Below are 16,347 nucleotides of genomic sequence, written 5' to 3' on the forward strand. Positions count from 1 at the left end.
AAGAGAAGCATAGAGTCTAGATCACGTGAGGTCATTATCCCGCTCTACTCTTCTTTAGTCAGACCTCATCTGGAATACTGTGTCCAGTTCTGGGCACCCCACTTTAAATAAGACGCCATTGTGTCTAAGAGGAAGAGAAAGGAGAGACTCCAGCGGGTAAAAGAGCGCAAAAATGTTATCAATGAGCCACGAAAAAACATCCCCTGCTCAGATGAATGCAGATTTCTGTTGCCCAGAGCCGATGGGAGGTCAGAATTTGGCACAAGCAGCATGAAATCGATGACCCCTTCCTGTCAGCTGGTCATAGCATTTTGGTACCTCCATCTAACCTGCAGCAACTACAAGAAGCTTCCTGTCCGCAGGGGCCGATACTCCTGCAGAACCATTTCATCACTTAGTGGCATCTATGCCACAATGAATTCTTGCGGTTGTGAAGGCCAAAGAGGTCCAACGCGCTCCTAGATGGGGGTCTCTAATAAAGTAGGTGTTCAGTGTCAATCAGCTATGCTGCATGCATGCTACCATCTCATCTGCATCGTGTCACACTGGTGAGGCATTCAATACCTCAAGCTGCACAACCTGAAGCGATGGCGGGATGTCTTGCAAGGGGTAAATGTGCGTGGTGATATCTACATGGTGCATCTGAAGCAGCCTGATGACCTGGCCATTGTTTGGGTGGCCCCCAGCAGCGATAGAATTGGCAAGCTGCAGTCTAGGTCCATTATGTAGCAGGGATTCACATCCACCATGTAGTCCAGGCCTAATGCAAACTCCTAAAAAAAGAGCCGCATTTTCCCTTTGTCATACAGTACTGCTACTCCACAAGTGACCACTAGGTGGCAGCGCTCAAACGAGCAGATTACTGTAAGCGGCGCTGACTAAAAAAAAATAAAATAAAGAATTCAAAGCCTTTGCGACGATCCTATTATGCCCTGGGAATTCAGGTGCCTTTGATTTCCTCTAAAAAGCACCGAAGGGGAGCAAAGAGCGCCTGAAGGGGATTATCGGAGCATACTCCCTGGGGGAAAACATGTGATCCCATTGGTCTGCCCTAAACTCCCTAGAAACTTTAGAGAGCTTTTTAAGGAACAGAGACCCAAAGAATAACAGACGGCTCTAAGCTTTCTAAAAATAGGCTGGCAGCCGTGCCATGTTTTGTGCTCCGTCCTCAGAAGACCCCGCCGACAAGGTAAAGGGTCCTGGAATGGCTGCACATACATCTCCTCTATGGCTTTAAGGGCCTTTTGGACACTTGCTATGATGATGAAGTCGTAGGCGGTGAGGATGATATAGCCGCGGATGTCCTGTGCCGCCTCGGCGTGTGCAGCGTGCTCCTCCGCTGAGCTTCATTCTTTAAGTCTCCTTCTGCTGGATCTCAGGCAGTAAAGGACAACATATGTTGGAGGCCCAGCGAAGGGTCGGGACAGACCTAAACAATACTGTAGGCGATGCAGAGGAAGACGCATTTCCAACTGAATGCAGAACATGATTTATATCCCTCAAGCTTCACGAATACTTACAGAAACGCGTTATCGGAATTTAATCCAACATCTGAAAATGATTTGCAGAGATCTTTGAGGCAAGGTGCTGCTGGGGCCGGAGAGCCGGGCTGGACCGGTTAGGACGGTTGTTTAAGTGCTTTCAGGGGGCATTCATTCCTTGTGATGAGAGTTACCCTCATTCTTAAAGGGATTGCAACTTTAGAAGGTGATCACAATGGATCTTGCTACTTTGATGGCTTCTTCCCAATCAGCTGCTCCAATGACACCTTCTAAATAGGGTCCTCCCATGAAACCTCAACAATGAGCTCCTCTGATGAGGTTTTCCCAATGACCTGCTGTTATAAGACCGTGCCAATGTGCTCTGATAACTATCTTAATCAGTTGCTCCGAAGACGCCTTGCCCGTCGAGCAGCTCCGAAGACGCCTTGCCCGTCGAGCAGCTCCGAAGACGCCTTGCCCGCCGAGCAGCTCCGAAGACGCCTTGCCCGCCGAGCAGCTCCGAAGACGCCTTGCCCGCCGAGCTGCTCCGAAGACGCCTTGCCCGTCGAGCTGCTCCGAAGACGCCTTGCCCGTCGAGCTGCTCCGAAGACGCCTTGCCCGTCGAGCTGCTCCGAAGACGCCTTGCCCGTCGAGCTGCTCCGAAGACGCCTTGCCCGTCGAGCTGCTCCGAAGACGCCTTGCCCGTCGAGCTGCTCCGAAGACGCCTTGCCCGTCGAGCTGCTCCGAAGACGCCTTGCCCGTCGAGCTGCTCCGAAGACGCCTTGCCCGCCGAGCTGCTCCGAAGACGCCTTGCCCGCCGAGCTGCTCCGAAGACGCCTTGCCCGCCGAGCTGCTCCGAAGACGCCTTGCCCGCCGAGCTGCTCCGAAGACGCCTTGCCCGCCGAGCTGCTCCGAAGACGCCTTGCCCGCCGAGCTGCTCCGAAGACGCCATGCTTGTTGAGCTGCTCCGAAGACGCCATGCTTGTTGAGCTGCTCCGAAGACGCCATGCTTGTTGAGCCGCTCCGAAGACGCCATGCTTGTTGAGCCGCTCCGAAGACGCCATGCTTGTTGAGCCGCTCCGAAGACGCCATGCTTGTTGCTCGGATGACATGTTGCTAATGAGGTTTTTGCTTTAAAGGGACTTTGTCAACCCCCACAACACTATAAATTTAGTTATGGTGCTGATAGGGAATGCGCCATGGAGCTGGGTGAGGTATGTTTTATACTCATACACTCCTGCAATCCAGTGGTGGCACAAAAATCTGGCTCTCCTGAAAGTGTGCATGCTCTGCCATAGACTTGTATAGGAGGGCACGCCGACAGAGCTCTGAAAAGAGTCATATTTTTGTGTCACGTGCCAACTTCAGAGAGAATATACTGCTTGATGGCGGCAGTGGGTGAATATAAAATACCTCATTGACTCCGTCACATCCCCGAACACCACCATAACCCAATTTATGGTACTGTGGGCACATGATAGGCTCTCTTTAAACCCATAGAGGTCTATATATTCCATTGTTCCAAAAAGGGGACTCACCACCACTCTATTAGCTCAACAGGCATTATAAAAGATGGGTTCTCAAAATCCTGCCAATCCCTTTAAATTAAGCTTTATAGGGTAACTCCACTGGGCATAAAAGATAACTCAATGGCAGTCAATATCCAGGATAACGTCTCCCCGACCTCTCCTGTTAGTGGCACATCTAGGACTCCCGTCCAGAAGTCATTTTAGTGTGATCTATACCCAAGATGCTAGTAAAAGGGGTAGGGCATGACAACTATATGAATTTATAGGATAGGCATGGGCCTGAGATGGCTGGTTTACATAGCGCTATATTCTAAACCTATGGCGGTGTGTTCATACATTTTAATCTTCCCCTTCAAGAAATGTCAACCGTCAATTTTGAGGTTACTCACTCTTCTTGATGATTGGGAGTCACAGGGTTCACTAACGTCAAGCTGTCCGACCAAGGCATCTGGTCAGCAATCCCCGACTGTCCAAACTGGTCTGCGATTCCCAAGTCCGAGTCCGGCAGACCTGAGGAGACAGGGGAAAAATAGAGAATATGTACTGAATCCATAAAACGTATAATATGTTCCAGATTACATTTTCATTCTCGGAGGCTTTGCCAAGTTTAGAGACCATGCACTAACACTTATGGTACTTGTGGCTGCAATGAGCGGATCCAGTCTGTAGGTGGCACTACATGCCATTATTGTATGTGTAGTTGCTATGAGCTGTAGATTTTCCAGGTCATTAGAATCCTTTGGTGATCAGTAAGAGGAAAAAAAAAAACTAAAAAGTTGTAACGAAAAGAAAAAGTTGTACAAAAATTCCATAGATTGTACATATTCCGATAATACCCTCTAAATACCCCCAACCGGATGTTCTGTTATAGTTACCGTATGTACTGTGCTATATTATATATATATATATTCACATTTCACAAGCTTTTGATAGATCAATCAGTTGATCAACTTTTTGAGTTTGTTTTTTGCTTGATCTGCTACTACCCTACCTTAGCCACCCTACCATGATATAGGGTCCAAAGAACTGAGCCACCTACAAAGCTCAGCCGCCAATAGTCTCAGCTGCCGGTTTGGTGGAGATGATAAGGCAGGTGGACCACCAGGAACAGTCAACTAGACCACAAAGAATCAAGTCTACCAGAACCATCAAAGGCCAATTCACTGAAAATATAAGGCCATTGCCTTTGTATAGAGACTTACTCAGGGCTAGGTGATGGGGGAACATCTGTAGCTACCCTGTAAGTCAATGCCCAACTCACTAAAGGGGTTATGTTAAGATGTGCAGCCCCTCCCGCAATGCGGGGCTTGGGGTGAATAGCCGATCATCCCGGATTCTGCTTTTGGCACCCTCAACAACCAGCTAATTTTGCTGGGGAAAGTCTCACCCATTTTCCCTGCAGGGTCAGCCAACCAGAATGGCAGAGGGTCCACCAGAATGGGAGCAGCTCTATGGGTCATAGGGGGGGTCCTAAGCAGGGGAACTGGCTCTATGACATTCATATGCCGTAATAGAGCATATGAACAAGGGACAATCCCTTTAAAGAGACTTAAAAACATTCTATTTTTGAAGGCTCTTTAATGGGTTGGACTTTGACTTACAGAGTAGCTACAGATAGGTGGCACTAGAGAGACTATATTCTTCCTTCTGGAGGAGAGCCCATTTGCATACTTTTTTCCCAAGGAGCATTGCCTGTAAGACTCCCCAGATCAGCTAGCTCTCCGCAAAAAGAACCAGCACTTTCCAAGATGTGTTCTAGATGGACCAGTGTCTCACTAGATGGCGTTGGGTTGGGTGGGTGGTTGAGGAAACCCGAGCTTAGCTTTACCCGTAGTCTATGTAGACCTTACATCGTACAAAAATATGACTTGCCATAAACAGAACTCCTCTTTATTCTCAGCTCCGGTTTCCCTCCCTAGGGTAACAGTTGACATGGCGCTCAGGAGACGGTAACACACACATATGTACCTCAGTCACATATCAGATTTCTATTTAGCTCTTCGTATGCAAACTGTACCAAGATAAAACAGCTTGGAGATGTCAGGCCGGGGCCCCGCGTGGCTGGGTCTGTGTTCAGGCACTTAACATGCATATTATACAAGATATGTCCTAATGAGATGGGACTCTATTTACACACATCTGGTGGCACAATTAGCTGCAGGCGATAATTGCGGATTTATAGGGACGTGAAGGAAGATGAAACCTGTGTTTCCCTAATATGGAGGGGTTAAAATGTGCCCGGGCCCTCATGGGACTCCCTCATGAATTGTACAGAAATTAGGAATTGTACGTCTTGGGAGAAGTAAACAAGTCAAGCAGAGAGGATGATGGCATTATTTATACTATATACATATGCAGCACACAGAGCAGCAGCCCTATATATAAGCACATTGTCAGCACCAATCCCTCCCCTAGAAGTTGTCAGATGGGAGAATCTTTCTCTCTGTGTGATTGTAGCATTGTTATAAGGGATTACTATATATGAGCAAAAGGAGAATTTATTATGGGAAACCGACCCCTTGTAGGGAGGCTCTAGTACCCTGTTGTACCGCCTCTAGCTTGGATACAACATGTTATACGGGCAGGCATGGAGGCTCTAGTACCCTGTTGTACTGCCTCTAGCTTGGATACAAGATGTGATACGGGGGTCATGGAGGCTCTAGTACCCTGTTGTACTGCCTCTAGCTTGGATACAAGATGTGATACGGTGGTCATGGAGGCTCTAGTACCCTGTTGTACCACTTCTAGCTTGGATACAAGATGTCATACGGCGGTCATGGAGGCTCTAGTACCCTGTTGTACCGCCTCTAGCTTGGATACAAGATGTAATGTGGGGGGCATGGAGGCTCAAGTACCCTGTAGTACCACCTCTAGATGGGATACAAGATGTGATATGGGTGGGCATGGAGGCTCTAGTACCCTGTTGTACCGCCTCTAGCTTGGATACAAGATGTGATACGGCCGGGCATGGAGGCTCTAGTACCCTGTTGTACTGCCTCTAGCTTGGATACAAGATGTGATACAGGCGGGCATGGAGGCTCTAGTACCCTGTTGTACTGCCTCTAGCTTGGATACAAGATGTAATGTGGGGGGCATGGAGGCTCAAGTACCCTGTAGTACCACCTCTAGATGGGATACAAGATGTGATATGGGTGGGCATGGAGGCTCTAGTACCCTGTTGTACTGCCTCTAGCTTGGATACAAGATGTGATACAGGCGGGCATGGAGGCTCTAGTACCCTGTTGTACTGCCTCTAGCTTGGAAACAAGATGTGATACGGGGGAGGGGGGCATGGAGGCTCTAGTACCCTGTTGTACTGCCTCTAGCTTGGATACAAGATGAGATACAGGTGGGCATGGAGGCCCTAGTACCCTGTTGTACCACCTCTAGCTTGGATACAAAGTGTGATACGGTCGGGCATCGAGGCGCTAGTACCCTGTGGTACTGCCTCTAGCTTGGATAAAAGATGTGATACAGGCGGGCATGGAGGCTCTAGTACCCTGTTGTACCGCCTTTAGCTTGGATACAAGATGTGATACGGGTGTGCATGGAGGTTCTAGTACCCTGTTGTACTGCCTCTAGCTTGGATACAAGAGGTGATAAGGGGGTCATGGAGGCTCTAGTACCCTGTTGTACCGCCTCTAGCTTGGATACAAGAGGTGATATGGACAGGTATGGAGGCTCTACTACCCTGTTGTACTGCCTTTAGCTTGGATACAAGAGGTGATATGGACAGGTATGGAGGCATGCCGTTTCTGTATGGTATTCTGCATCATATTGCCCCACATTAACTGTAACTGAGTATCTAGAACATACAGATTTGTAGGTTGTGGAATTTGGCATCCCAGATGGTCCCATACATGTTTCATCAGCAAAACATCTGGTGACTGGGCATCCAAGGAAGTGTGACAATGTTGTGGGGGGCTTCCTGTGACCCCCTTGTGTGTGCGGCCATGGAAGTGTGATAATGTTGTGGGGGGCTTTCTGTGACCCCCTTGTGTGTGCGGCCGAGCATTATCCTGCTGCCTCTTGGAAGCCACCATGAGAGGAACACAAAGACCATCACACCAGCAGGGGGCAATGTACCGCTCCACAGCCAAGACAGGATTGAGGTGCTCATTCCAAGGTCTCCAGACATGAACACGATCTTCATCAATGCCCAAACTAAACCTGGATTCATCACTGAAGACAATCCGGTTCCTCTTTGTAGCGTCCAGTTTCATGGTTCACAACATCACTGCAAACGGAGGCGACGGTGGGTGTCAGAGGCCGTACATGCAATGGGGTCAGGAGACTAAATGTCCTTCAACCAAGAGACTGGAAATGGTTCCGACAGACACAGGGGTGTAACAATGGCACCCCGTCTCTGGATGGTGGACAACTAAACATTTGTTGCGGCTTGTACTTGTCAAATATTCAGACGCTCCTCCCTACTGGTGGTCTGTCAGGGGCGCTCTGAGCCCGGTTGCCTTGTGCACAGGAGCATAGCTAAAGGCTCTTGCACCCAAGTGCAAAAGTTCAGCTTGGGCACCCACTCCTCACCCCTCCCAGCAGCTACTTCAACTGTGGTCTGCCCCCCCCCCCCAAAAAAAAGATGGATATATCAATATAATGGCTCAGCTCTAGTAACCTCTAAAAAGTACAGCCACCATATAATAGTCAGATACCAGTTCTTCTCAGTGATAGTGTTTACAGTGCAGTTACCTCCAGTAATCGCACATGACATCTACTTTCTCTCTTTCTTCTCTGTTCGGTCCAGGCAGCTATGAAGATTTCCTATATCCATGACTCGTCTCAGCACACTTTCCATCCTGGCATTACCCCTAATACCCCTCACACTGTCTCCCAGTGCCCCCTCTTGTTCCCCACAAAGTAATACCGCTGGCACGCAGTAATAATTCACCGATGTAGCGAACCACAAGAAATAATGCCTGCTTTGCCCTCTTACACTGTAATAACACTTCTTTATGCCCCAGATAGAAATGTTGATTTTTTTTGTGTTCTGCATCAGGACCCAGGAGCTTCAAGTTCCGCCTCTGCTTCTTAAAGGATACACTTCCATAGGGTATGTTTAGGGCTGTGCTACAGGCCTACACGTGATTGTATCATAAAAGATCCTACAACAATGTATTTTCAGGTAAAGGCCAAGTTGTGAATGTTAGAATTGAGGCTGACTGCCCAAGAGAGAGCATTCTAGAGAATAGGTGCAGCATGGGAGAAGTCTTGGTGACAAGAGAGAGAGAGGCTGTGATAAGAATAGAATGGCAGACTATAGATTATCGGTTGTAGATAATCAAGAAGAGTTGGAAGGTAAAAAGTGTTTTGAGAAGCAAAATTCAGGATTGATTTGTCGAAGGTAGGGGTGATCCACCCCTTCCTCAACATTCATGGGGCACTACAGTAATTTGTCCTCCACAACTATGATGGCTCCATTTCAGGAGTGTAGATGACTGTGAATGTTCAATACTCCCAACACCTATAAAATGAAACTACCCCGATCTATATATTAAGTGTAAAATATTGAGAGATTGGGTAATTAATCTCTCATTTCCTGCTATACAAGAAAGTGGTGTTACATACCAGGATCTGTCTGAAATGTTGGCGCTCCGGGTAAAATTCCACGGCCCTGCTCCGGTGTCAGTCCTGACCGGGGACTGGTGTCAGTATGTGCAGTGAATGGATTCAGTTCCGGTTCTAAGGACTCACAGAATCCAAAGGGAGACTGAGCTGGGTTGATGCCATTGAAATCTAAGGAGTAAGGAACATGCATGTGTGGGGTTAGAGTCATGCTATGTACATGCAATATTCGTGCACCCATCCTACCATGCATCTTCTGTTCAGCATTAAGCCTAGGTGCTAGAACAGAAATGGTGCCCCCACACCCACAGACTACTCCATGCTACCTCCTTCCTTAAGAATCAACTCAAAACGACCCAAGTAGGCTCGGGTTGAAGATAAGTTGGCAGGGAAATGGCCTTACAACACCATGACTTAGAGATATTACATGTGGTATGTGATGTTCAGTATTCTGCAAGCCTGGGTTGGTCTTGAAACTTGAGTCTAGAACCTACAATACGATGAGAACCTACAATACGATGGTTGAATTATGAAACTGACTAGTGACAGGGTACAAGGTTCTAGAGTCTCAATGTCATGCTACCATTGATCTGGATCTTTGGTATAATTGTAATGGATCCTTGGCATTGCTGTTCTGTCGTTGTTTCATTGTACTGCAGTCTCCTTACCAGTGTGCCATTATTCTGGAACCCTGTAGTCATTGGGCAACTGGTCTAGAACTCTAGTATGAGTGTGCCATTTTTCTAGAACACTGCTGTCTGTGTGTCCTTGTACAGTAACCCTAATGGCAGGGATTGTTCTAGAGTTCTGGTGGCATTATGCCATTAGTCTACCACCCTTGCATCAGTTTGTCATTGCTACAGAACCCTGGTGAAAATATGCCATTGTTTGGCAATATTGTTGTGGCACTGTACTGAAGTTCTAGAGGCAGTATTGTGAGGCATGGTTTTGGTGTCTTGGCAACATTGGTCTAGAACCTTGGTGTTATTGTGTGGTTAGTCTAGAATCCTGAAGTCAGTGAGTTATTATGCTAAAATCTTAGATAAGGTAATCTTTTCCAGAACTAGAGAAACCTGCCATCCAACAAGATACAGTGTTCTAACTGACTAACTCTTAGAAGTGCAGTCTCCGTGGCATAAGCTTCACGGCATAGGATGCTTAGTCCAAGCTCCAAGGTATATGCTCATTGATGTAGACTCAGGTGTTGACCACTTGATTAAGGATACATAATGTAGACTCTGGTATGGGCTCCATAGTGTAGACTCCTTGGTGTAGTTGCCCAGGTTTGGAGTTCTTGATGTTGGCTGTTTTTTGGCTATATTCATAATTTAGGCTTTTTAATGCAGGACTCCTTGGTGTAGGTTCCTTGACACAAGTTCCTTGATGCAGGGTCCATGGTGCAGACTTCTTGGTGTATTAGTGTAGTCTCTAGGGTGTAGGCTCCCAGGTGCAGACTCCTTGGTGTAAATTAGTTGGTGTAGGATCTGGGGTGTAGGATTCATAATGTAGCCTTTTTGGTGCAGGCTCCTTGTGTAGAATCTGTAGAATAGCCTCCTTGGTGTAGACTCCATGTCTACACTCCTTAAGGTAAACTCCTTAGCGTAGACTACTATGAAATATTTTGTTCTGTTCTCTGGCTCAGCTACATCTTGGTCAATGAACAGTTAACCTTTTTTTTTTACATTGGACTCTACCTATGAGTAGCCTACACCTGCTATATCAGTCATCCTCCCCCTACGGAAGATGCCTTTGCAATTCGGCTCATTCAGCCATTGTGAAAAAGCCCCAGTATGTTGTGTGATCCTGGTTTTGACCCTTGCCTGCTTATTGACTATTCTGACTTCTGTATATTGGACTCTGCTTTTTTATACTGCCTGCGTTGAACTGCAGCCTGGACTTCGTTTACACACCTGTGCCGCCAGTCCTGACCCAAGCCTGCTTTTCCATTATGTGCCTCTTTAGACCATTGGGTACCGTGCCTAAGCCCAATGCAGTGCCAGCAGCGAAACTACCAGGACAGTGTGTAATGGCTTGGGGACTCCACAGCAAAGTCGGTATCCAATTTGGAGGGTTCAAGTGTGAAAACCGGGTTCCCCAGGTGCTGTGACCTCAGCCCAAAACCAAACCGGTGTGCGGCAAGGCGGATCCACATCTGTCTGCTCGACACAGACTACTTGGTGTAGGTATAGGATTCGAAATGTAGGCAACTTGCTCTAGACTCCTTGGTGAAGCCTTCGTAATGTGGACTCCTTATTGAAAAATTCAAAATATAGGGTCCTTGGTAAAGGCTGCTTGGTGTAGGATATTTGGTGAAAGAAGAGTAACGTAGGCTTTTTGGTAAAGGTTCCTTGGTGAAGGATTCGTAATGTAGGCTCTTTGGTGAAAGTTCTTTGGTGAAGAATTCGTAATGTAGGCTTCCTGGTGAAGGCTGCTTGGTGAAGGATTCATAATGTAGGCTCTTTGGTGAAGGATTCATAATGTAGGCTCTTTGGTGAAGGATTCATAATGTAGGCTCTTTGGTGAAGGATTCATAATGTAGGCTTCCTGGTGAAAGATTCATAATGTAGACTCTTTGGTGTAGGTACTTTGGGGGAGACTACGTGGTTCAGGCTCCTAGATATAATCCCCCACATTACCCTATTGGCTTTTAATTTTTTTTAGCTGTCACTGTGGAGTGCACAGCCATGATTCACATTAATACCTGCTACAACAAGACAACTCTTAGTCTTCTCTCGATATGAGTAGGTTGCTCTGTTTTGACACCTCAGCTCAGCACACAGCTTGTTAACGAGAACCTGTAAGTGCCTCCAAGTTCCTGGCTGACAGAGGCCTCAATGAAGCATGGACAAAGCTGTCACTAATCACTCACACATAGTAGGTGTCAGTGTGATAGGGGCCTCAGTTTCCTAGGGCTGACTGACATGTTTCTATAGGACTTAGTCAGGAGTTGTCCTTGAGAGTTGACAGCCCAGCACTGGGAGAGGTGAGCAGGCTCAAGTCCAGACATCCTTCTGGCAATCCCTATGCATTTTACAAAGTCCATACAAACACCGGCAGAATATGGCTTTGTGTCTCTGCAGGTTTGAATTTGGAAATGGCCCAAGATTGCTCCCCCCCCACCTTCCTCCGAACATGAAAAAACTTGCCTAAAATTCTTGAAACATTCCTTGCTGCTTATTCTCACCCGTTAAGATCTTCAAATCAACTTTATTAACCTATTGGTGGACAGCGAGGAGAATATCATGTCCGAGTAGGGTGACCTATGGACTACTAAAACTCAAAGTACCTTCTCAAGGTGGCCTCATGAATGTAATCATTTTTCGACTGTTTTTTATTGTTGCTTCTATAGTGGCAAAATGACTTGATGCAACCTCTGGAAATGTCCATACTTCTTTGTGGCCAGCATCAATACCCACTGGATTCTTGAATTTCTGGTGGGCTCATATAGACGAAACCACCACGACTTTAGGGCAATGTAGGCTTTCTTTGAAACCTATGTCTACTGTGGCAACTGAGAGAGAATAGGCAAAGACAAGGTTGGTCCAAACATTCGGCATTCATTAAGGCTCCCATACACATTAGTATTTAGTCATCCAAAGCCACAGAGGATGGCAGGGCCAGACAACTTTCTAATGTGTATGGGGCCGCTCAACCTTCTCTCGACAGATGAGGTCTAGGAAGAGAAGGATCATGCATGTTGAATTTTAACACCTGATCTTTTTGTTCCCTGGGCGATAAGCCAGCAGCAAAGCAGTCTGGGCGCGACTTTCCTCCCTAAAACAAGCGAATGCTTGACCGAGCTGAACGCTCATGTGTGTGGGAAAGCTGTTGTCTGTGCGATGGCTAATGATGGTGTATGGGCACCTTTATGCACTTTAATGTTAGCAAACAAGGATGAAGGACATTGGCACAATGGTCATGGAAAAATGAGGGAGAGGGCAGCACCAGGCCCTTGCGTCCTTGGTTGGCTTTACCCAATAGCAGGTTCCAGTTTGGTCCCTGCTACGGTTTCCCCTTTTCTCTACGTTGGTCCCCATCTCTCATTGGCTTGTTTTAGGTCCCTCCTACTTAGGTAACAGGAAGTAGGAAACGGTAGTACAAGAAAAAGTGCAGCTTCAGAGGAAAACAAGCAAGATTAGGAGGAACGCATCCAATAAACTTCATAGGGGTGAATCCATACTACATTTGCAGCATTTGTTTGATGTATGTATTGGAAAAGTCCCTGGCACATATGTCAAGAATAGCTATAGGCACGTGTTCCCCCGATGGAGTGTCCCGTTGGAGTGATATCATCGATTATCTTTTTTTATGCTGTATGGAGTAATGAAGTCTGCTGAACAATCCTATATAAAGTCACCCTGCAAAAAAAGGTGTAAGGTTTGGTATATGTTCCCTCTCTCTGTCTAACCACTTAGATGCGGCGGTCAGTATTGACTGTGGCACCTAAAGGTTTAAACAGCAGCTGTTAATGGTTTTGGCGTTGCTTCTGCACCAGCACTGTATTTTTATGGTGCTTTGTGCTAAGGACCAGTCAGCGCTGAAAATGTACTCTCCATTGACATGAATGGGGCTTGGCTGCAATACTGTGGGCAACCTGGTGCGGCGCTGTTTCTGGAAAAAAACAGCCTTGGTTTTCTAATCTTGTGGAACCTCTTGAAGAACAAGGCAGGCCTCTAGACGTCTAGTCTTAGTGTTGTCACAGGACTCTTTACCCCGTAAGCGTCTGTAATCCCTCACACTCCTCAAGTGTCTTGACGCCTCTTGCAGAACAAACTCCCTTCCACAAGTTATTGAGACCTTCTGTGCAAATACTGTCCGCGCGATTGGCGCTTACTTGACAGCAGCTTTGTACGGTTTGATTTCATTTCGCCCTTCGCCGGCCGAGATGTTTGTTTATTTTAAGAAGGAAAAATCAGGATACGACTGCAAGGAATTTCTGCAAACAAATGAGAGCGTACAGTATATACAGTGCAGGCGGGAAGTGGATCCGAGCCGCGCAGCATTCCTACTAATTAGGATTGCAGAATGTCTCCAGCGCTCCGATTGAACTGTACGGATTGCGCAATGTGAACTGAACATGTTGGTCATTTAAAGGGGAAGCGCACCTTAAACCATCTTGTACAGGCATATGAGTAAATACCATTGGGGGGGGAACAGAGACCACCCAGGGCTTCTCGGAATGAAAGCTGCACCCCAGTTTGGTGATCCGAGTTACATTCATGCAGTGCTCACCATACAGTCCCATAGAAGGGGCCCTTGTGCTTGTGATCAGAATGCTGACAATCTTTAACCACTTAGTGACCGGCCTATTTTGCACCTTAACCCCTTTATGACCAGCCAATTTTTTTTGCCTTAAGCGATCTCCATCGTCGCACTGCGCTAGCAATACCTGGTTTGGTTGGTTTTTTTGGGGGGTTACATATAATGTGTTATATAGCATTTACTATATTTTTGAGGGGGCAGATGAAACAAGAATCCAGAATTTCCACCATTGTTTTGGGGTTTTGTTTCTACAGCTTTCACCATTTGGTAAAAATGACGCTATAAGTTTCTTACCTGATCGGCACGATTACTGCGATACTAATTTTATACAAATTTTTCAGATTTTTTAATACTTTTGCACAATAAGAATACTTTTTTAGAGAAAAAAAAAAACTACTGAATCTGCATTGCCGCATTATAAGAGCCAGAACATTTTTAGGTTTCTGGTACCGGAGGTCTGTGAGGTCCTGTTTTTTGCGGGAAGAGGTGCAGTTTTTATTGGTACAATTTTGAGGTATAAATAGAAGACTTTTGTGCTCCTTTTTATTTAATTTTTTTGGGAAAAAAATAGTATCTTTAATGCCTGCAGTACCAAGCCTGGCCACTGCATTGAGAACGGAGCTGTCTGCAGGAATCAGCTCATGGTACGAGCACACAGACCCAGAGAACAGCAGATTGCATGCAGCAGACCCCAGCCGATCTACCATTGATGCCCGATTCGGAAAACAGGCCATCAACAGTTTGTACCTGGACATCCCCTTTAAGTAAAATTGAAATTCCCCTTAAAAAGCCTTACATTCTGATAATACCTATACCTGCATGTATATCCACGTATAACACCAGCTACAGACGCTTGCAGATGGAGGGGCTGTGATCTACAGCCATGATCTGCCGTCCTCCTGCTGAATTATGACCCCTGGGGGGGATGCAGTGCATTGACATCAGCTCAATGCTTACCATCTATCAGCATCGTCTTCCTCCCTTGCTGCCATAAATCAGCCTGTGTCCTCCAATCTGGGCCAAAATGTGTATTAATGTTGATTGCTGTTAGCAGGTCACTGATACAAATCACCACCGCAGCTCCATGAGATGAAACACCCAGGCCAGGCAGATTTATGGCGTCATGGCTCTGGGGGTGAATGTTACACAAACCATCCCCACAAGGCCGCCAGGACCATGGCATAGGCCTACAAACCCGCCAGTAGATGGGAATCCCTCACTTGGGTTCTCCACCCAGCATTCCTCCTCCTCAGCGATGATGTTATAGTCGCGGTCAATTTACAACCAGCGGCGCTTTTCAACTGGGTCCACATCCTCAGGTCGCAGATCCAGCTGAGATCCAAGGGGTGGAGGTGAACCGTTGGCTCCCTACGTGGGTGCTGACATTGGCGGGGACTCAGGAGCTCTCAGGCTTCCAGCCGTGGCCCCATGATGACCAAATCGCACGTGAGAACAGGCTGCAGTCCGAGGAAGACGACCTGCTGATTGCTTGTTGCGGAACTGGCTGTTATGCGAGCTCTTTACAGTGGCAAAAAGGGGGGCACTATCTGTATATGAGGGCACTATCTGTATATAGGGCACAATGGGGGCACTATCTGTATATGAGGGCACTATATGTATATGGGGCACAATGGGGGCACTATCTGTATATGAGGGCACTATATGTATATGGGGCACAATGGGGGCACTATCTGTATATGAGGGCACTATATGTATATGGGGCACAATGGGGGCACTATCTGTATATGAGGGCACTATATGTATATGGGGCACAATGGGGGCACTATCTGTATATGAGGGCACTATATGTATATGGAGCACAATGGGGCCACTATCTGTATATGAGGGCACTATATGGAGCACAATGGGGGCACTATCTGTATATGAGGGCACTATATTTATATGGGGCACAATGGGGGCACTATCTGTATATGAGGGCACTATATGTATATGGAGCACAATGGGGGCACTATCTGTATATGAGGCCACTATATGTATATGGGACACAATGGGGGCACTATCTGTATATAAGAGCACAATAGCCCCAAGCTGTCCCAGTGGTCACACCACCTGCGGATAGTAGAGTGTCAGTTTAGGCTTCATCCTTCACCTGGGCCCACGAAGGGTGTCTCATTACCTAGGGAGCCTGTAGATTACCATCTCCAGAGGGAAACTCCACTACGAAGACCCAGTGCACCTGCGCTAAAGATGCTGCTGTGCTAGACAGCCGCAACAGCCTGCAGAAGAACGGCTAGTGTCCTAGAGAAAGAGGCAGTAGGAGCTTGTGCCCCTAGATGTGAGAGGGGCTGTTCGAGTTACTACTGTATACCCTGAGTGATCACCGGGATCCAAGGAGGAGAGCCGTCTGGAGGACAGAGAGAGCATGGGACTGTGCGGCAGAGCAAGACCAAAGGGGAGACAGAGAAGTCGTAAGTGAGGCCAGCCTTAGTAAAGACCACAAGGTGTGCAAGGTTCTTGCGAGTACAAACTGAGATAGT

At 47.1% G+C, this 16,347-nt stretch overlaps 1 protein-coding gene across 9 annotated transcripts in view; it reads right to left on the bottom strand.

Annotated features, from left to right (window-relative positions):
* NCOA1 (nuclear receptor coactivator 1) overlaps positions 1-16,347 on the bottom strand; it is a 559,390-nt gene that overhangs the window by 14,783 nt on the left and 528,260 nt on the right. For 6 of the 9 annotated variants that reach the window (XM_066594793.1, XM_066594811.1, XM_066594799.1 and 3 more), the window contains exons 12-13: positions 8,591-8,758; positions 3,400-3,520 (exon numbers count right to left, since the gene is read on the bottom strand). In XM_066594793.1, coding sequence (XP_066450890.1) covers positions 3,400-3,520; positions 8,591-8,758 — 289 coding nt within the window. The remainder of the gene's footprint in view (positions 1-3,399; positions 3,521-8,590; positions 8,759-16,347) is intronic. The other 3 variants (XM_066594827.1, XM_066594821.1, XM_066594817.1) reach the window with 1 other exon arrangement.

This window comes from Eleutherodactylus coqui, chromosome 1, assembly GCF_035609145.1.
Source record: "Eleutherodactylus coqui strain aEleCoq1 chromosome 1, aEleCoq1.hap1, whole genome shotgun sequence".
Lineage (NCBI taxonomy): Eukaryota > Metazoa > Chordata > Amphibia > Anura > Eleutherodactylidae > Eleutherodactylus > Eleutherodactylus coqui.